The sequence below is a fragment of the Neophocaena asiaeorientalis genome, unplaced genomic scaffold (assembly GCF_003031525.2).
Source record: "Neophocaena asiaeorientalis asiaeorientalis breed wild unplaced genomic scaffold, Neophocaena_asiaeorientalis_V1.1 scaffold110, whole genome shotgun sequence".
In the NCBI taxonomy this organism is placed as follows: Eukaryota; Metazoa; Chordata; class Mammalia; order Artiodactyla; family Phocoenidae; genus Neophocaena; species Neophocaena asiaeorientalis.
This window is the reverse complement of record NW_020175053.1, coordinates 6,649,687-6,671,529: the sequence shown is the minus strand read 5'-3', so window position 1 is coordinate 6,671,529 and position 21,843 is coordinate 6,649,687. Positions and strand designations below refer to the sequence as shown.

At 47.5% G+C, this 21,843-nt stretch overlaps 1 protein-coding gene across 2 annotated transcripts in view; it reads right to left on the bottom strand.

Annotated features, from left to right (window-relative positions):
- CLTCL1 (clathrin heavy chain like 1) overlaps nucleotides 1-21,522 on the bottom strand; it is a 31,010-nt gene extending 9,488 nt beyond the window's left edge. Inside the window, exons 1-2 of one of the 2 annotated variants that reach the window (XM_024763852.1) lie at nucleotides 21,399-21,522; nucleotides 15,853-16,034 (exon numbers count right to left, since the gene is read on the bottom strand). In XM_024763852.1, coding sequence (XP_024619620.1) covers nucleotides 15,853-16,034; nucleotides 21,399-21,491 — 275 coding nt within the window. In that variant the 5' untranslated portion in view covers nucleotides 21,492-21,522. Of the gene's footprint in view, nucleotides 1-15,725; nucleotides 16,035-19,479; nucleotides 20,016-21,398 lie in introns of those variants that run through there. The other variant, XR_003005763.1, reaches the window with a different exon arrangement.
- Nucleotides 21,523-21,843: the final 321 nt, after the last annotated feature.

The following is a 21,843-nucleotide window of genomic DNA, read 5'->3' as shown; positions in this document are numbered from 1 at the left end:
CCCCGCCTGTAGAGGCTGGTGGGGGCAAGACAGGTTGTAAGGGAAGGTCTGGTGAGTTTGGGATCTGCTGTCGTGGCCAAGTTTCTGGGGCTTGTCGGAGGTGGGCGAGAAAGAGCAGCCAGCTCTGAGGAGGTCTGACCGCTGACGTTCAGCCCCGGCTGTGGACGTGAGCGGCTTCAGGGGAGCCCACTCTGTAAGAGGCCACCTGTACTCCGGGTGCTCTGAGACACGGGGCCTCCCCGAGGCGTCTCTAATGATCCGATAGGACTGCTGGGGGATGGAGGGGGCAGCACGGAGGTAAGCACAGGGGGCACCGGACTGGGAGGGGGACGGTGGCATAGAGGGTGCCCACTGGGGTAGATTCCTTCTCGCCATCGTGCCATCTGTCACTTCCTGAACGCTCACAGCATTTGAAATACACACTGGCTGTTTTGAGGGCAAAAATGAATTTCTACCGTCTGAGTGGACACTGGGTGCCCAACCCAAGGTCAGCTCAGGAAACTGCTTCCCTTAAGGGGACCTTCCGTAGTGAGTTGGGGGTGGGGGGTGGGGCACGGCTGTGAGTACCAGTCTCGGTGACAACACGAGGGCTAGCTTTCTCTAGTTGTGGCGAACGGAGGCTACTCTTCATTGCAGTGCATGGGCTTCTCACTACGGTGGCTTCCTTGTTGTGGAGCACAGGCTCTAGACGTGCGGGCTTCAGTAGCTGTGGCACACAGGCTCAGTAGTTGTGGCTCACGGGCTCTAGAGTGCAGGCTCAGTAGTTGTGGCGCATGGGCTTAGTTGCTCGGCAGCATGTGGGATCTTCCCGGACCAGGGCTTAAACTTGTGTCCCCTGTATTGGCAGGCAGATTCTTAACCACTGCGCCACCAGGGAAGTCCCCATGTCTTTAGACCTCGGTTGGGAGAGGTGACTTGGGGAGCACAGCACCTGCTTCTCCAGCCCCCATCGCAGGGGCTCCACGCTGGAGGGGAGCAGTGTGTGCTCATGGCTGTGGTGGGGACGGTGCGGAGAGGCCAGGGGGGACTCGGAGGAGGTGCGGGAAGAGTTCGTTTCAGCTGCAGGGGGCCTGCAGGTGGGCGGAAAGGGAGGTGAGCCCTCAAACTACACGCCTGAGGTCCACGCTATGAAAGGCTGAAGTTAACACCGCGTCTGATAGAACAAGACAGTCTCTGTCAGAGGCTCGCGTCACTCACTGACCCACTGAACAGCAAAAGAACAGCAAGACCCAGCGCCAGTACCCCTGGGGACGGCCAGTTCCAGCACATTGGCTGGGTCCCTCCCCGTCTCTGGGCTCCACTGGGATCTTGGAGACTCTTCCAGCCCCACCGCCCTGCTCTCCTGGAAACGCTGCCAGGGCAGGCAGCAGACAGGATCTCATAACCACAAGACAGTTTATCGTGGCAAAGGCCTGAGTTGTTCAAGGCTGTGCTGGGGACGTGAGACTCTTCAAGAATCGGAGAAAGGACGGTGGACGAGAGGCCACCCCTGCTCTCATTAGAAAAGCTTCAAGTTCCTTTCATCGAGTGGAGAGGTGCCGCAGCTAAAAAAGTCTCGGAACTAAAAAAGTCTCGGAAACTCACAAGCAGAGGTGGATCAGAGACACAAAACAAGGGTCAGGGAGGCAAGCAGAGAAAACGGGTGTGAACTTGGGGGACAGTAGGTCCGGCTGGGCAGAGAGAAGGGGGAACCCCAGAGATTCAGGCAAACAGAGGGAGACCAGGCAGGAAATGGGGCTGATGCAGCGAGAGCAGGGGCTCCTGCTGGTCAACATGGGGGGCCTGGAATCCCAGCCTAAGGGCACCTAAGGTAAATGGGAGTTTAGGAAAGTTCTCCTCGATGGGTGGGTGGGGCTGAGGACCTAACAAAGGGCTGTTCCCGCCCAGGTGATGAGGGTCTAGTGCACCGCAGGCGTGAGCTTTGCTATAGCTGGGCGGTGGCAACAAGAACAGAATGGGGGCGCGGACGGAGGCCTATTAATGTACGAGGCTTCTGATGAAATAAAATTCATATTTTAAGTTAAGACAAGCAACATTTAAACAAAATTTTTCTCTGCCTATCTGAGCCTCCTCCCTCCCCTCCGCTGTGCCCTGTGCATCTGCGTTAAGCATGACCCGACTCCCCAATGGCAGAAATACCTGCTCAACCACAAAGATCAACTTTTCTCCTCTGGTGCCAGCCATGTAACTCCTTAGGAGGTAACATTCCTTTCTCAGTCCTGTAAGGGGTCATGATGATCCAACCCTGGCCTTGTAGGTGCAGACGTCTTTGGTGGACTTTATGGACAAGGCCACTATATCATTTCCCTTGAAGACAGCGATTGGTACAGAATAGACTGGTCAGACGACCTGGGGAGATACTGGGCTGGAGTTCTCAGCTTAAATACTTACTGATGACCTTATTAATGTCACTAGCTATATTTCTGCCTATTTTACAAGATTATTGTTTCTTTTCTTTTTTTAAATAAATTAATTAAATTAATTTATTTATTTTTGGCTGCATTGGCTCTTCGTTGCTGCACACAGGCTTTCTCCAGTTGTGGCGAGTGGGGGCTACTCTTCGTTGCGGTGTGTGGATTTCTCACTGCAGTGGCTTCTCTTGTTGCAGAGCACGGGCTCTAGGCATGCAGGCTTCAGTAGTTGTGGCACGTGGGCTCAGTAGTTGTGGCTCATGGGCTCTAGAGTGCAGGCTCAGTAGTTGTGGCACACGGGCTTAGCTGCTCTGCGGCATGTGGGATCTTCCCGGACCAGGGCTCGAACCTGTGTCCCTTGAATTGTCAGGCGGATTCTTTTTTTTTTTCTTTAATATTTGAATTTTATTTTATTTTTTTATACAGCAGGTTCTTATTAGTTATCTATTTTATACATATTAGTGTATATATGTCCATCCCAATCTCCCAATTCATCACGCCATCACCACCCACCCTGCCACTTCCCCCCTTGGTATCCATACGTTTGTTCTCTACATCTATGTCTCTATTTCTGCCCTGCAAACCGGTTCATCTGTACCATTTTTCTAGGTCCACATATATGCGTTAATATATACGATATTTGTTTTTTTTCTGTCAGGTGGATTCTTAACCACTGCGCCACCAGGGAAGCCCAAGATTATTGTTTCTTTAATGACCAAATGTGTGGCTGAGCCTCTGATAAAAATAATGATGACTAGAAGACCTGAAACAACTGACCAAATATATAGTTCTGTAAGATCAGGGATTGTAATAGTGTAGCTCTAGATGTGGGAAGAAGCAACAACAGGGCAATAACAGACTAGTAGGACAGGCGGCCCAAAGGCCTTGGGCTACTGTTAGTTAACAGGGTCTAGTCTGGTAACAGCACATTGAAGGGCCTATCAAGGATATCCTCACCTAACCTGGGAACGAGCATTCTTAACACCATGGGACAAATCTGTCATGAAATGCCTCCCAAACCTTGGTTGAAATTAAGGCTGAAAGGAAAGGGACTGTAACAGAGAGAATGTTGCCCACCACCCAGTTCTACAAGAATCAAGTCATTAACCACTGCAGTCGCTGACCTACCTGAAAGGAATTCAGGGTGAAGATCGGGATGAGGCACTTTGTGCTCTGGGAAAACTGGCAGAACTGGCCCTCAGACACTTAAAGATATTTTCAGGAGAAAACTTTTTATGAATTTTTATTGCCTCTTTCCATACTTAGAAAAGCACTAAAACTATTAACTAAGGTAATGTGTTCCTCAAGAATAGCAATAACCTTCTACCAAGCTGGGTGCTTGGTTGCACATATCCCTTCACCAAAATCACATATATACTGGCCTCCCCTCTTTCCTCTTTTTTAATTTTTATTAAAAAATTAAAAAATTTTTTTATATTGGAGTATAGTTGATTTACAATGTTGTGTTAGTTTCAGGTGTACAGCAAAGTGATTCGGCTATACATATATATATATATATTTTTTTGTCAGATTCTTTTCCCATTTAGGTTATTACAGAATATTGAGTTCCCTGTGCTATATAGTAGGTCCTTGCTGGTTATCCATTTTATGTATAGTAGCGTGTATCGTTAATCCCAAACTCCTAAATTATCCCTCCCCCCTTTCCCCTTTGGTAACCATAAATTTGTTTTCTAAGTCTGTTTCTGTTTTGTCCATCCACATTCCCCCTTTCCTCTTTGGAACAGTCCTCAGACCTTTCTGAAAGACTGTCTCTGCATTATAATCCTCAAGTTGGCTTGATTAAAAGTTTCCATTTCTTTCTTAGATTGACTATTGATTTTTTTTTAACAGTTCCAATCATTCCATATCCCCACAAATACTTATTTTCCATTTTAAAAAAATTACCACAATCCTAAGAAGTAGTTCATTGTGACTTTGATTTGCAATTTGCTAGTGACTAGTGATGTTGACCATCTTTTCATGTGCTTATTGGCTATTTGTATATCTTCTTTAGATAAATGTCTATTCAAGTCTTTTCGCTCATTTTTTATTTTTATTTTTAAATTTTATTCTATTTTTTTTACATCTTTATCGGAGTATAATTGCTTTACAGTGGTGTGTTAGTTTCTTCTGTATAACAAAGTGAATCAGCTATACATATACATATATCCCCTTATCTCCTCCCTCTTGCATCTCCCTCCCACCCTCCCTATCCCACCCCTCTAGGTGGACACAAAGCGCCGAGCTGAGCTCCCTGTGCTATGAGGCTGTTTCCCACTAGCTATCTATTTTACATTTGGTAGTGTATATATGTCAGTGCTACTCTCTTACTTCATCCCAGCTTACCTTTCCCCCTCCCCATGTCCTCAAGTCCATACTCTACATCTGTGTCTTTATTCCTGTCCTGTCCCTAGGTTCATCAGAACCATTTTTTTTAAGATTCCGTATATATGTGTTAGCATACGGTATTTGTTTTTCTCTTTCTGACTTAGTCTCTAGGTCCATCCACCTCACTACAAATAACTCAATTTCTTTCCTTTTTATGGCTGAGTAATATTCCATTGTATATATATGCCACATCTTCTTTATCAATCTGTCGATGGACACTTAGGTTGCTTCCATGTCCTGGCTATTGTAAATACAGCTGCAATGAACACTGTGGTACATGACTCTTTTCGAATTATGATTTTCTCAGGGTATATGCCCCGTAGTGGGATTGCTGGGTCATATGGTAGCTGTATTTTTGGTTTTTTAAGGAACCTCCATATTGTTCTCCATAGTGGCTGTATCAATTTACATTCCCACCAACAGTGCAAGAGGGTTCCCTTTCTCCAACCCCCTCCAGCATTTAATGTCTGTAGATTTTTTGATGATGACCATTCTGACCAATATGACGTGATACCTCATTGTAGTTTTTTTTATTTTTGCGGTCCGTGGGCCTCTCACTGTTGTGGCCTCTCCCATTGCAGAACACAGGCTCCGGACGTGCAGGCTAAGCGGCCATGGCTCACGGGCCCAGCCACTCCACGGCATGTGGGATCTTCCCAGACCAGGGCACGAACCCATGTCCCCTGCATCGGCAGGCAGACTCTCAACCACTGCGCCACCAGGGAAGCCCTGTTGGATTGTTTTTTAAAAATTTTTATTTATTTATCTGATAAGAGTAAATATATTTACTCTTAAATATAAATAAATCTATTTATCTATTTTTTGCTGCATTGGGTCTTTGTTGCTGTGCGCAGGCTTTCTCTAGTTGTGGCAAGCAGGGGCTACCTTGTTGCAGTGTGCGGGCTTCTCATTGCGGTGTCTTCTCTTGTTGCAGAGCATGGGCTCTAGGCACACAGGCTTCAGTAGTTGTGGCACATGGGCTGAGTAGTTGTGGCTCACGGGCTCTGGAGCACAGGCTCAGTAGTTGTGGTGCACGGGCTTAGTTGCTCCACAGCATGTGGGATCTTCCCGGACCAGGGCTCAAACCTGTGTCCCCTGTATTGGCAGGCAGATTCTTAACCACTGTGCCACCAGAGAAGTCCCTGTGCTGTTGGATTCTGTTTGCTAGTATTTTGTTGAGGATTTTTGCATCTTTTGCCCATTTTTTAATTGGGATATCTTTTTGTGGCTGAGTTGTAAGCTCTCTCTGTTTATTCTGGATATTAGACTCTTATCAGATGCATGATTTGCAAATACTTTCTCCCATTCTGTAGGTTGCCTTTTTACTTTCTTGACAATATCCTTTGATGCACAAAACTTTAGTTCTGATAAAGTCCAATTTATCTATTTTTTTCTCTTGTTGATCATGTCTTTGGTGTTGCACCTAAGAATCCATGGGCAAACACAAAGTCATGCATATTTCCCATTTTCTTCTGAAGATTTTTATAGTTTTAGCTCTTAAATTTAGGTCTTTGATCCTTTGAGTTAATTTTGTATATGGTGTGAGGTAGGGGCTCCACTCCATTATTTTGCACGTGGATGTCCATTTGTTACAGAGAACAAATGGATGGTCTGAAGTTTACCCCTCATAATAAACCATTCATAATAAGTAAAGTGCCTTCCTGAGTTCTATGAGCCATTGTAGCAAATTACTGACCCTGAAGAGGGACTGTGGGAGCCCCTGATTGACAGCCTGTAGGTACAGGTGGCCTGGAGCTTGAGACTGGGGTCTGAAGGGGTGGGGAGTCTGGCAGGAGTATGCACCAACCCTGGGTGTTAGCGTCAGAACACAGTTGGATTCTTGGACACCCAGTTGCTGTCCACAAAGAACTGGAGAATTGTCTGATGTAGAAAAACCAACACCTTTGGTGTCAGAAGTGGCGTGAGAGTAAAAGATCTGTTGTAGCCTCTCCCGTTGCGGAGAACAGGCCCTGGACGCCAGGCTCAGCGGCCATGGCTTACGGGCCCAGCTGCTCCGCAGCATGTGGGATCTTCCCGGACCGGGGCACGAACCCGTGTCCCCTGCATCGGCAGGCGGACTTTCAACCACTGCGCCACCAGGGAAGCCCTAGCTTGGATTTTTTTAACCATTGGTTTTAATTCTGTCAGCAAAGCATAAACAAGTGACACTGTGATTTATAGTCTTTTACTTTAAAACATTTTATCAAACATGATGATCTCCCTGTAAATAGGCATAATTCCCAAAGGTATTAACAACTTTATTGAGATGTAACTCACACACCATGGAACTCATTTGTTTAAAGCACGCCATTCAAGTTTTTAGTTTCTCACAGTATTGTGCAGCCATGGTTACAATATAATTTTCAACACTTTCATCACTTAAGAGGAACCTCATTGGCTGTCAATCTCCATCCAACCTTCACACTCCACCCCAAGTCTAAGCAACTACTCACCTATTTTCTGTCTCTATAGATAACTATTCTGAACATCTCATCTAAGTGGAATTGTACATCTTTCCCTTTGCTTAATATGTCCAAGGTTAATCATGGTATAGCATACATCAGTACTTCATTTCCTTTTGCCATCAAATTAACATTCCATTGTATGGACATACATTTTATTTATGTATTTAGCAGCTGATGGACATTTGTACTGTTTCCACTTTTTGGCTAGAATAAACAGTGCAGCTATGAACATTCATGTATAATTTTTAGTAGTAATTTTTATTTTAATATCTATTTTATCTGATATTAATATGGCCAATCCAGCTCTCTTCGGAGTACAGTTTGCATGGTATATCTTTCCCATCCTTTTACTTTCAATATATTGTGTCCTTGAATTTATTTATTTATTGTTTGTCTGTTTCTGTTTTGTTTTTTGGACACACCGTGTGGCTTTCGGGAACTTCTCCAACCAGAGATTGAACCTGGGCCACAGCAGTGAAAGCCTGGAATCCTAACCACTAGGCCACCAGGGAACTCCCTATTGTGTCTTTGAATTTAAAGTTTGTCTCCTGTAGACAGCATACAGTTGGATCATGTTGTTTTAAAAAATACTTGCCAATTTCTGCCTTTATATCAGTGTTTGATCCATTTAATACAACTATCAATAAGGTAAGATTTACTTCTGCCATTTTGTTATTTGTTTTCTTCATGTCTTACATCTTTTTTGTTTCTTTATTCTTTCATTACTGCCTTCTTTTGTGTTAAATAGGTATTTTCCAATGTGTCATTTCAATTACCTTGTTATTTCTTCTACTATTTTTAGTTATCTCCTTAGTGGTTGCCTTAGTATTACAATTAACCTCATAATTTGATTTGGATTCATACCAATATCATTTCAACAGCACACAAAACCTTTGCTCCTGTATAGCTCTGTGCCTCCTCCCTCCTTTGTACTAGTACTGTCATACAAGTTACATCTTTATATACTTTATATACGTATCAAAACAGATTTATAATTATTGTTCAATGTAGTTGTCTTTTAACACAGACAGGAGGAAAAAGAGTTATAAACAAAAATTACATTTATGGTCTTGTACATTTACCTATCTAGATACTTATATATCAGGACTCTTATTTCTTCATGTGGGTCAAGTTCTTACTTGTGTCTTCTCATTTCCACCTGAAGGATTCTCTTTAGTATTTCCTACAAAGCCGATCTGTTAGAGACAAGTTCTCTCAGTTTTTGTTTACCTGGGAGTGCCTTAATTTCCCCTTCAATATTTGAAGGATAGATTTGCTGGATACAGAATTTCTGCTTGACCGTCTTTTTTTTTTTTTAACATCTTTATTGGAGTATAATTGCTTTACAATGTTATGTTAGTTTCTGCTGTATAACAAAGTGAATCAGCTATACGTATACATATATCCCCATATCTCCTGCCTCGTGTCTCCCTCCCACCTTTCTTGGTGGTCACAAAGCACCGAGCTGATCTCCCTGTGCTATGCAGCTGCTTCCCACTAGGCAGTCTTTTTTTCAAAGCACTCTGAATATCTCATCCCACCATGCTTTCTGATGAGAAATCAGTTGTTCATCTTATTGAGACCATTGTACAAGATTGGTTTGCTTCTCTTTTGCTGCTTTCATGATTCTTTGCCTTTTGATGGTTCAACTGTGATATGTCTGGGTGTGGATTTCTTTGAGCCTCCTGGTTATGTACATGAGTGAGTTTTTTAAAAATCAAATTTGGCACGTTTTGGCCATTATTTCTTTAAATATTCTTTCTTCCCCTTTCTCTCTCTTCCGTCTGGGACTCCCATTACGTCTGTTGGCCCACTTGATGGTCCACAGATCTATGAGGCTTTGGCTTTTCCTTTTTTTTTTTTTTTGCGGTACGCGGGCCTCTCACTGTTGTGGCCTCTCTCGCTGCGGAGCACAGGCTCTGGACGCACAGGCTCAGCGGCCATGGCTCACGGGCCCAGCCGCTCCGCGGTATGTGGGATCTTCCCGGACCGGGGCACGAACCCGTGTCCCCTGCATCGGCAGGCGGACTCTCAACCACTGCGCCACCAGGGAAGCCCTCCTTTTTTTTTTTTAATACTTCCTAGTTCTTTATTGCTAATGATCTATGTGGTGAGACGTTGGTCTCATACTTTAGTTTTTTAGATATGGTTTCCATTAGTTATTTAAACATATTTAAAATAGCTGATTTAGTCTTTGTTTGTTTGTTTGTTTGGCCACGCCATGTGGCATGTGGGATCTTAGTTCCCCAACCAGGGATTGAATCCATGCCCCCTGCATTGGGAGTGTGGAGTCTTAACCACTGGACCGTCAGGGAAGTCCCCTGATTTAAAGTCTTTTCAAAAGTAACTCTAATGTCTGGGCTTCCTCAGAACAGTTTCTATTGACTGCTTTTTTCCCCCTGAATATGCTTTGCTTCTTTGCATATTTTGTAATTTTTTTCCCTGAAAACTAGACATTTTAAATGCTATGATGTGACAACTCTGGATGGAAATCAGACACTCCCTGCCTTACCTGAGCTTATTGCTGCTGTTTGTTGGTTTAGCAAATTTCTTGAACCAATTTTGTAAAGTCTGTGTTATTTGTCATATGTGGTCAGTTAAGTCTCTACTCAATTAGCTTAGTGGCCAGTTAATGAGCTGAAAGAGATTCCTTAAATGCCTTGAATCTCAGCCTTTACTGAGAGGCTCTGCGTGTGCTGAAACATGTCTTCAGTGCCCTGGAAGGCAGTTTCCAATTTTGCCTTGGCCTCCAGCCTACGCTTCTTCCTTGTGCATAGCCTCGAGGTCAGCCAGAGGTGAGAGCTCAGGGCCTTGTCAATTCTCTCTTGGACGTGTGCACAGCCCTGTGCATGCACAAGGCCTTCTAGATTCCCCAAAATATGCTGAAGCTTTTGAAAGCCCCCCATGAACATCTCATTCCACAACCGCTTTTTAATTTTTTTGCACCCTCTGCCCACCATAAAGGCCAGCAACATCCAAATCCTTTCAGAGGGAAGCCAAGGGTAGATAGTAATTCAAGGTAATAGATGATGCACCACAGAAAATGTCCTGGTATAAAATTACTCCTTTCACGTAAGCCTTGGCAATCAGACCCAAACAATCCCTGACATGGGTGACAGCATCATGTCATTTCATGGGTAGGAGCAATGGGAATGTCCATTATCCCAGATGTGATGTGAGGTTTCCCACAAATACGCTGCCACTCCAGCTTCACCCTCAGCCCCGACAACCAGAAATAACTGAGGCTATAGGACCTCTCACTGGAAGGTTCTGTGACTCTTAAGTAAATCCCTTAAATTACATCAAAGAACCCCAGGTCACCCAGGAAGAAAAACTTGTCCGTACATCACAGATGAAGGGTTAGACCCCAGGTACGCCAACTCTTCTGAGGCAAACGCCAGGCCACCATCTCACTCTCTTCTCCCCGACAGCAGACGCCCAGCCCAGCACCAAGTCCTAGCCACTTCACCTCTAAAATCTGAAGTCTCGCCTCTCCTCTTCATCTGCAACACCACCACCTCCAGCTAAAGCACACAGAGACTCCCAAGGTAGAGAGAAGTATTCCTTCCATCTCTGTTCACTCCTCACCTCTCTCCTTCACGTCTCTGCCCCACATCATGCTGCGCGGCTTTATTCTGATATCTGCCCGTCAACTAGCCTCTCGGCCTCCAGTCTCACAGTGGCCCATCTCAACATCACCCACTGCAAGAGGGAGGATGAATCACGGGACTCTCACTTTAGAAACTGCAGCAGAATCCCCACTGCCTGCAGGACAGAGCACCCCCATCTCTCCTGCTTTGCCCGCTAGCTGCTTCTTATACTCCCTACAGGTACAGTCATAGTGGAGGACCACAGCCTCCCAGAAGGAGCAACACTCTTCCAGTTCCATGCCTTTTCACACATTTTCCTCTCATAGTGAACTTTTACAGCTGGCAAAATGCAGCTTTAGGTCCCCTCTACTGTGGGCCCTCCCTGACTTAGGGTATCATCTGACACCCCCGCAGCACTCTCTTCAAATGTCTGACAGTCGGTTAAGTACTAGAATCCTGCAGTCCCACCTTCTCTACTGGGCTATGGAAGACCGATCAATGGCCCAGATTGGCTAATAACAATCTAAGACCAAACACCCTACGGTTGTCTAATATCTGAGGACTGGATTAGGAATGAAAAAAGAAACCGTGGCAGACAGTTACTGTTTTCATTATAAAAGGACATGGGTTAGCAACATTCCACTAAAACTCTTAAAATAGAGACCCCCAAACTTCATCCTATAAACTTATAGGTTCTAAGTAGTTCTACAAAAATCCTCAACAATTCACTTCTTAAAACTGTGCCAGAAATAATTTATAGATTTAATATTAGTAACCTGATGGGATACAATAGCTGATGAGGCAAAGTTGCATTTAAATACTTATATGATCTGGGACTTCCCTGGTGGCACAGTGGATAAGACTCCATGCTCCCAATGCAGGGGGCCCGGGTTCCATCCCTGGTCAGAGAACTAGATCCCATGTGCATGCTGCAACTAAGAGTTTGCATTCCACAACTAAGGAGTCCATGAGCTGCAACTAAGGAGCCCTGGAGTCGTAACTAAGGAGCCCACCTGCTACAACTAAGACCCAGTGTAACCAAATAAATAAATATTAAATAAATAAATAAATACCTATATGATCCAAAGTTTGGATTTCTTTGTAACCTCTACTTCTTTCAGTCCGGGGCCTACTTCTCCTGCCTTACACCTACACCAACTTAAATATTAGGCCTTGATGGTCCGTTAGGCCAGGCCCTGAAGGCAGCCAAAGCTCACCCTGGCCGAGATGCCAAGAGGCGCAGTCCCTCTGGGTATTCACCCGTGCGGCAGTGGATGGCCCAGTGCCCCATGAGACCGGCGTGTCCATCCAACATCTTGGTGGGCTCGGAGTCACCTCATGCTCCGGGGTAGACTGTGGTCTCTGTCACCAGGGCAATGGTGCTCGCAAAGACCCATTTCTGTAAATCCCCCTTTCCGCCATTGTCTGAGACGTCACTTTACTCTTTGTCTCAATATTAAGGATCTGAAGTGTCTTCCCAGCTAGTATTTAATGTGAGGGAGAATAGAGAAAGATAAATTAAAAATTAGAAAGACAAATTCTACACTCTTAATTCTGTATCTTTCTATTACTTTAAGATGTACTACTTACAGCTAATCTGATTAAGAGGAAAAAGAAAATGTCTCGAGTAGTAATTAACCACGTTAACTTCTAAATATTGACAAGAGCCTCCTAGGCATTACCTCCTTCTCAGAAGAGTGTAAAAGTGTGTCAGTATTTATACTCACGTTAGAAAATATGTTGAAGGACTTCCCTGGTGGTGCAGTGGTTAAGAATCTGCCTGCCAATCCAGGGGACACAGGTTCGATCCCTGGTCCAGGAAGATCCCACATGCCACGGTGCAACTAAGCTGGTGCACCACAACTACTGAGCCTGTGCTCTAGAGCCTGCGAGCCACAACTTCTGAGCCCACATGCCACAACTACTGAAGCCCGTGCACCTAGAACCTGTGCTCCACAATGAGAGAAGCCACTGCAATGAGAAGCCTGTGCGCTGCAACTAGAGAAAGCCCGTGCACAGCAACGAAGACGCAACACAGACTAACGTAAATAAATAAATACATTAATTAATTAATTAAAAAAATCACTTCTGTGGTGTGATGCCCAGGGTGTGGCAGTCATTTAAAAAAAGAAAAAAAAATAAAGGAATTTTATGGCCTTTAAATTCCACCTGCATAAAGTAGTCAGACACAGAAACAAAGGCTGGGCTGCAAGTGCAACTCCAGGATAGGGCTGCCTTCCGGGGTCAAACAGCCCAGGCTCAGGGGAAACATCCTCCAGCTGGAAACCTGGTCAAGCTGTCCTCAGACTGGCTAAAAATAACTTGTTTTACATGCAGTACAAACTATCTAGCATCACAACAAAAAACAAAACAAGGACCAAACACCCCTTTGGGAATCAACCTCAGGACTGAGGTCCTGGCAGTGAAGGGGTCCCGCCACGAGGGGGCGCCATCCACTGCCCTGCGTGCCCACCTGAGCCTGGCCACCTGCTTGGCTGGCAGCAGCCTGCACCCCATGTGCCTCTAAAAATGAAGGGAAAGAGGTAACATTTGTGAAGAGAAGCACACGCGAATGCTCAGAGGACAGTGTTTCCTAATAACAGCAGGAATATCACACTTGGGCCGTGATACAAAGTCACAAACTGTAGGGGGACGAAGACCCTGGTCACACATTCATGTTTTGTGTTTACAACTCTTTAAAATATAAAAACCACCCTTAGCTTGGGGTCTAAGTCTGCTGATCCCGCAGGCAGAGTATTAATATTCCATGAAAACAGCAGCAGTGAGGGATTCTACCCGACTTCAGGCTCTTTGGGTCAAGGGTGAAAATGCATCTCTGAAAATATCCACCAGGAATCCATCAGTGGACGGTCTGAAGGGCCCAGGGTGAGTGAGTCTGCTCGGACGGCTCCAGAAGGAACTCTCAACCAGGTGGGAGCGGGCTGCAAAGCAGAGCTTTTAAACAAGAGCCCGATGGACTTCCCCGGCCGTCTAGTGGTTAGGGCTCTGTGCTTCCACAGCAGGGAACGTGGGTTCGATCCCTAGTCGGGGAACTAAGATCCCGCATGCAGCGTGGCGTTGCCGAAAACAAGAAAGAACCCTGTTCCCCCACGAGCCCTCAGCCAACATGGGTGCCCGTGATCGTCCAGGCTCAGACCCCCACCCCCACAAGTTCACACCAGCCCCCATGGAACAGCCCGGGCTTGTGAAACAGTAACAGTGTAATTCAGTTACCTGTGTAATGCTATCTTGTATTTAAAAAAATACTTTTTTAAAGACAACTTTGCTCACTTTGGTGTTGCCTCCATTTGCCAGCAACATGTACTACAGGGTCCAGGATCCTCCTGTGGCCACAGGGTTGCAGTAAGAACAGGAGAAAAGCCTTAAAATGACATCACATTGGTCCTACCACCTCACGCTTCCTTGTGCAAAAGAAAACAGCAAAAAAAAAAAAAAAAAAAAAAAAAAAAAAAAGAAAAAGAAAACAGTGCCACACGTGGTTCCAGCTGCAGCAGCTCATGTGAGCACGGAGAGAAGAGGGGCAGCCGGGCAGCTGGAGGCGGGCCACGCTGCCCTCCCGGAATGGGAGCTACTCACAGAGCCCCCGGGGACCGAGATGCAGTGAGATGGGAAGGCCGCTTCAGGGCGTGATCCAAGCACAGATGACAACCAAGTCACTGTGCCTCCCCTGAAACACAAAGAGCCTCCGCTTGGCAAAAATGAGTGGCTGCTGTCTCTTCACCCATCCCAGCTTCACGCTCTCCAGTCTGCCCCCACCGCACCCCACCACCGCCGTAGGGAGGGTTCCTGAGATGCCCAATCAGAGAATCACTCCCCTCTCTGACAGCGTCCAAGCTACAGCAAACTCTGGCTTCCTTAGACCATCCCCCAGACTACCCAACGGAAGCCCAGATCCCATCAAAGCTTCTTCTTAACACCCTCCTACCCAGGCCCACCCTCCATGGTGCTCCTGGTGGTCTCTGGCTGGAGGGACGGACAACATGCAGATGCCGTGTTCTCTCTGCCCCCATGCCCACACCCCAGGAGAGCCACATGTTAAAGGGCCCAGGAGACCAACAGGCTGGGCATCGCGAGGCCCGTGGAGCACACCAAGCAGCAAACAGCACACTAGACAGGGTCTCTCGACAATACTGTAAAAACAGAAAACGCAGAGGAGCCAAAAGTATCATTAAGAGTTCAGGAAGTTTAATAACTTCAATTAAACTTAAAACAGTTTACAATGCTTACACTACATGTTCAAAAAAATAGTGACAAGAAATAGAGCTGATAACAGACAAAAGATCATTTCAAATAAAAGTTATTCAGCTATTTCTTTTTGAACAGAAAGGTCTCCACTTCCAGATGTCCCTCTACCTACTGAAATGACCAAGCAGACCCTCTTTCTGTAAAAAAATAGAAGCAACGCAAAGCTAATATTTGGCCTTCACAAATTTTAGGTCCAGAAAGTGCTTTCACTTTTCAAAGTAAGGATAAAGGTTTCACGTAAAACACTAGCAAGCCCAGTATATACATAATCCTTTCATTTCCTGAATCCTGGCAGTAAGGAAAGATTCTATGTCCTCAGAGTAACTAGATTTCAAGCACTTGAGACCCCAAGTCCAGGGAAGTGAAATTCTACTAATGCCCAACGGCCCCGTCATTGGCACATTTCCCAAGTGAAGCAGGATCTGGATGCACACTCCAAGCTGCCTGGACAACCTCCCTCCCCCCCATCACCCAACCTTCCCCTCTGAGGTCAAGAGTGCCTGCAGGGCGAGGCATGGCGCTCCCTCCCTCACATGCATCTGGACGTAGGGGTGAGGGCACCAAAGCTCAGGGCCTCTTACTGAACAGGACGCGCAAGACACAGCTTCTGCTAAAACTTCTGGAGTTTAATGCTATTGATGACACTTTGCTGTGAGTGTCTGACGCTTGTTCAATATAAAAGGTAACAAAGCAGGTGAGGTAAATGCCTTTCTGAACATCCATCAGGAGTACCTTCCAGAGGCTGGATGCACGGTGGCTCTGTCTGCAGACTGGCCGTGCAGCAGGTGCCGTGGGTCACTCATGCCAGCGTTCACCACCTGTGCCGGCTCGTCCTGGGCACACGGAATCCTGCCAGGTCCCATGGTCAGTATGCTGAAGCCAGCGTCAGTTGGATTAAGTCCCAGATTTTGGAGCTAAACAGAAAAGAAGCGTTTGATTAAAGTAAGTTTTTCCTCTCTGAAACAGATCAGATCTAGACCAGATAAGGGATCACAGCAAGTGACTACTGGAGGCTAATGCGAACATGCGTCTCTATGCCTTTAACAGGTACAGCCAGCACAGCAGCAACAGGCTTCCAGGAGCCTGCAACCGTGAGGGGCTGAACACACGGGAACCCACAGGAGTAAGGATGACAGCAGTAGTGGGGAGCCTGGTCATGACCATGGCGAGCCGGCGGGAAGGAGGCCTTGGGGATGGGCCCAGAAACTGGCTTCCCCAAAGGAAGCAATAACAAAGACCCGCCCAAGAGCTTTTGCTTAAAGCATTCCCCTGCATGTCACAATGTCTAAATCTACTTCCTTGGGGCTTCCCTGGTGGTGCAGTGGTTAAGAATCCGCCTGCCAATGCAGGTGACACGGGTTCAAGTCCGGGTCTGGGACGATCCCAAATGCGTCGGAGCAACTAAGCCTGTGCGCCACAACTACTGAGCCTGTGCTCTAGAGCCCGCGAGCCACAACTACTGAAGCCCACGCGCCTAGAGCATGTGTTCCGCAACGAGAGAAGCCACCACAATGAGAAGCCCGTGCACCGCAAGGGAGAATATCCCCCGCTCAACGCAACTAGAGAAAGCCCGCACGCAGCAACAAAGACCCAACGCAGCCAAAAATAATAAAATAAATAAATTTAAAAATACATATGTTAAAAAAAAATTAGTGATTTGAGTCCAGTTCCTCACGTAAGAGCTTATACACACATTCGTGGCAGTGGGAGAAGTCCAGTACCTCACAAACATAAGATGGTGTCTTAACACCTGGGAACCATGGACGCAAAAATTAGCCAGAGACCATTAGAACCAGAACAAATGAAGACGGTGGTTCTAGCCGGGTGGGATCCTGTAGTCTCTGGAGACAGGCAGGGACAGCTTTAACTCCAACGACTCGAGAACCCTGAGGGCTGGGGCCCGGGATGCTAAACACAGCACAACCCCACACAGAGTACCAGATACCCCTGAGTTTTACTCCACATGCAAAAAGAGTCCCGAGATGCGGTTTTCCATTAGTCAGTAGAAATAACCAAGGACTCTGATTCCCAGAATAATCAGTCTGGTAGGTAACCAAGCTACACATTTAAACAGCCCATATCAGAGTTAATAAAAGTAGACAAGGGACCTCCCCAGCAGTCCAGTGGTTGGGACTCTGCCTTCCAATGCAGGGGGCACAGGTTCGATCTCTGGTCGGGGAACTTAAATCCCACATGCTGTGTGGTGCAGCCAAAAATTAAAAAAAAAAAAAAAAAAAAGGCATTCTCACAATCCTTTCAGTTCTCTAGACCTGTGATGAAACGAACCCAAATTCGAATCTGACGCTGAGGAAAACATAAAAGCAACTGCGCATCTGAATGTCCTGTGGCTGCTCTACTGAAGGGACCGCAGCCTGGCCGGCAGGGCCGCAGCTGTGCTCACACAAGTCGCTGGTGACAACACTAGCTTCTCGTGTCAAAGAGCCAGACGCCCCACGGGGTCAACACCTGGGCTGTCACCTCTGGGCCTTGTTCCTTCTGCGTCTGTCTCCTCCCCAGGTTCACTCACTGCCAATCCCAGGGCCCAGAACATGGATGTTATATAATTAATTGGTAGAGAGGTTACTTGTTCTAGGCAGTCAAGAAAATACGCAGTTTAAGAAAATACATTTCAAACTTATTAGCAAGACTTTTCCTATGTTAGAGGAAGCTCCGTAAATGAGGGCCTATGAAAAAATGGTGATACTAAGGTCTTTTCTGGAACTTACCTAAATTTTAGGACTAGGTTAGTTCAGGATAGTTTAAAAGCTACATTTTTAGTGCATTACAGACTTCTCTCAAATTACACCACAGCAAGTTTTCTCTATTTTAAAACTAATGCATAAGACCCTATACTTATCCCTGTTAAATGTCATCTACTTGGATCCCAGGCTGTCAAGATCTGCTTGGATTCTAATTTTGCCCCTGAACTTCGCCATCCCAGCTCCGTGGCACCATTCCTCAGCCAGCCCAGGGGGATGGTCACCTCCCCTGCACAGAGGGTCCAGCGGGCCTCCAGCAAGAGAGATGGCAGAAGAAAATGAACAGGCTAAAAGCAGAGAAGGAGGTGAAGCAGCAAGGGAAAGAAAAATCAGGACGAGCAGGGAGACGAGGACACATTTCCAGGACGGGGTGCCAGGGAGCCAACAACTACCATCCCAGGGGATGTTAGTAAGCAATTCTGTCAAATACATGCTGGGATCTGTATGTGATTTTTTTCCCCCTTGGCCACACTGTGCAGCATGTGGGATCTTAGTTCCCCGACCAGGGATCGAACCCATGCTCCTGGAATTGGAAGTGCAGAGTCTTGACCACTGGACCGCCAGGGAAGTCCCAGTACAATATGTGATTTCAAAAGAAATCTTCAAACCGTGTTAAGTTACAAAAGCAAAGGCCAGGAGAATATTTTTACTATAATTCTTTTAATCATTTTTTTGAAAATATAATGCTTTCCTTAACAGTTTCTTATGGGGAGAGAGACCCCCCTGGTTGCACAGTTTCCATTCATACTTTTTATTTGGGGCAATTCTTCCATGCACACATATTACTTTAAAGTCTGCTCCAAATACTTCTGCCCCAGCTACAGGACGCTGAGGAGCCTGGGGAAGCTTGGCTAAGATCACGTGGGACATGACACCTCCATCGACCCAACAAAACTCAAAGAGCACTGGGAAGCATGTGCGGTTTGGGAATCTTGAACATTTAAAATTGTTTTTCCAAAGATGCCCGACTCTAATCCATCCGATACTCGGTCACTCACCTGCCACACACTCACTTTGTAAACAAGAAAGTCAGACGCAAATGATCAGCCCAGCGTCTACCTCCAGTATAAGGACAATCAGTCCGCCAACAGGTAAAATTTAACAGCTTACACAAGACCTTACAAAAAGCTTCATATAAACGTAGAACAAGAATTCTAGGGGGCTTCTCCAAAAAAAAAAAAAAAAAAAAAAAGAATTCTAGGACACAGTAAGCCCACTGTTGTGCGTCTCAGAATCTGAAAAGTGGCAGAAATAGAAACACAGATGGAGAGAACAAACGTATGGACACCAAGGGGGGAAAGTGCGGGGTGGGGTGGTGGTGGTGGGATGAATTGGGAGACTGGGATTGACATATATACACTGGTATGTATAAAATAGATAATTAATAAGAACCTGCTGTATAATAAATAAAGAAAGAAAAGAAAAAGAAGAAGAATCTGAAAAGCGAGGCAGCAACATAAACCCAGCATGTTCTGGGCGGACATGTCCTCCCCAGAGCCCTGCCAGCACACTTGGATGCTCAACGTCTTCAGTTCAAGCTCAGACCCCACGTGAAAAAGGCTTCGAACATCAACCTCTCTAACTATGAATAATGACTAACCTCTAGAAGACTGGTTCTCAGCTTCGTCTGGAGGCAACGCCACAGCGCAGAGACTTGGATTTCCACCCGAGGTGGCCCCGCCGGGTGCTGTGAAGTCCCAGCCGCACCGAGAGGCGCTAATCAAGACCAGAGACTGCCGGGCTCCTGAAACTTACACGGGTTCCCTTGGCCAAGTCCGCGTCTGTTAAGAGCATCACCTCTGAGCTCCAAGATCAGACCCTGAGGGACCAGTCTGTATGCCTCTGTGGGGGAGCTGTGCCACGTTTCAAAACTCACACACTAGCAGCTGCTTTCTGACGCAGCCGGGAGAGAATTCCTGGAGCTCTGAACAGAAATTTTCTGCCACCGAACGGTCCAGCCAGTCCTCTTGCGAATCAAGGCATACCCAGTTCTTAGCCCTTTAGTTTTTTGCCGTTCTCGGATATCACAAACAGCAACCGCCTTCAAACTCAGGTATCTGATTTTGTTTTAAGTTCAGATAGTACGTACGAGAAATGTTTCTGCAGCACCAGTCCGCCCCTCCAAACTAGGGTGACAGGATAAATAAAGCAAAATAACTCGCCACTGTCTGAAGCCCAAGTGGAGGGAACACCTTATTAAGACGCAAGAGACGTAACACGTGTGGCCTCTGCCCACTGTGCTCTGGAGAAGCTGACCATAGAGTAACGGTTCCTGCACATGTATTTGTTTCCCCACCGACCGTTATAAAAGTATTGTTTTTCCTCTGGGGAAAATCATGTGGAACAAACTAAATTTAAAAACAGAAAAAAAATATTGTTACAATTAGATCACCTGTAAAGTATCTAGAATTATTTTTCTATAGGTGGCACAGAAACCAAGATCTAGAGGAAAAACAGTTTAAACGAATAGAACTGATATTTTACAGTCACAAGTCTACATCTCCACTTCCTAATACTGTACAACTGGAGAACCGATGTCCACTCTCTTAAAGGATTTTTGGTCTGGGGAGCGATCAGGTGGGGTGAAGGGCCCCAGGGGAGCAAGCTGGGGGCCCGGAAAAGCCACGAACCGCGTCACCAGACAGTCCTCGTGATACCTGATCGGTCACCGACTATCCAAACATCTTATTAGGAAATTGCCTTCACTCCTTCACGGATCTGAGGGCCTGCTTGGCCCCGGGCAGTGGGTTCCTGTGCTCGCAGGCCCGAGGGAAAGCAGCGACCACACCACGGGATGGGGCGTCCTCAGGGAAGCCCCCAGACCACGGGCGCGGAGAGGGGGCCCCTCATCCTGGAGGTCAGGGCCGGCCTGGGGTGGGGGGCGTCGTCTGATCAGAAACCAGAAGCTAAGCAGCTGGTGGCTGGGAAAGAGGGGGCGAGGGGGGAGCGTGTTCTGCAAAGAGGCAGCAGCACGTGCCGAGGCTCACGGGCCAGCGTGGGGGCTGCAGAGAAGGTGCTGGAGGACATGTGGGGGGGCAGCGAGAGGGTCTTCCCGGGGCCCCGCGGGTCCAGCATCCTCACCCCGGGGCGACGGGGCCGCTAACCAAGGGACTTGAAGCGGACAGCTGTCCTCTGGGAAAACGCCTCTGCCCGGGTGCTGGGCAGGGACCCGGGGCAAGGCCGGAGAACGAAACCCAGGGACAGAGTCGGCGCCGCCCCCACCCAGGGAGGAGCGCGAAACCCGGGAAGAACACTCGGGCCCGAGGGCCGAGCAGCCCCCGCTGTCCGCGCACCGGGAGGCGACATGTGGTCGGACCTTCGTCCTCCGCCCGCGTCCAAGTCTGAGCCCCGGGGGTTTTCTAGCCCGCGAACGCCAGGCGGCCCGCACGCGCGGCACCCGCGCCCCCACCGCACCAGGCTGGGGTCTGGGGTCGGCGGTGCCCTCTGGGACCCTCAGGCGGCTGGGACGCGGCCGAAGGACCGAGCGCGACCCAACCCCGCGCAGCTCCCAGATCTCACCTGGAAGGTCCTGAGAGAAGCGCACAAGCGCGCGGACAGGGAAGCGCGGAGCCCCGACCAGAGATGCGCAAGCACGCTAATTGAGGCGCGCATGCGCACTGATTGGAGCACGCCGCGACGACTCTTTCCGCGCTCCCTCCGCCGGCCGCCCGGGTGTGGGGGCGGGGGGTCTGCGAAAAGTAGTCCCGGGTGTGGCTGCCGGTCCTCTCAGTCCACCGAGCAGGAACTAGTCTGCGCTGCCCCGCTGGTGCCCAGGGAAGGTGAAGGGGTCCCGGCTTGACCCCCGGCAGGTGTGCGCGGGAAGGTGAAGGGGTCTCGGGCCGACTCCTGGCCGTGCCCAGGTCCGGTGCGCGCGGACAGACTTGGCACGGGCTGCACTCAGCAAGTTCCCCGAGTGACGGGGTTCCAGGCGAGAGAAGCCCAGTTCCGGCGCCCTTCCCTCGAG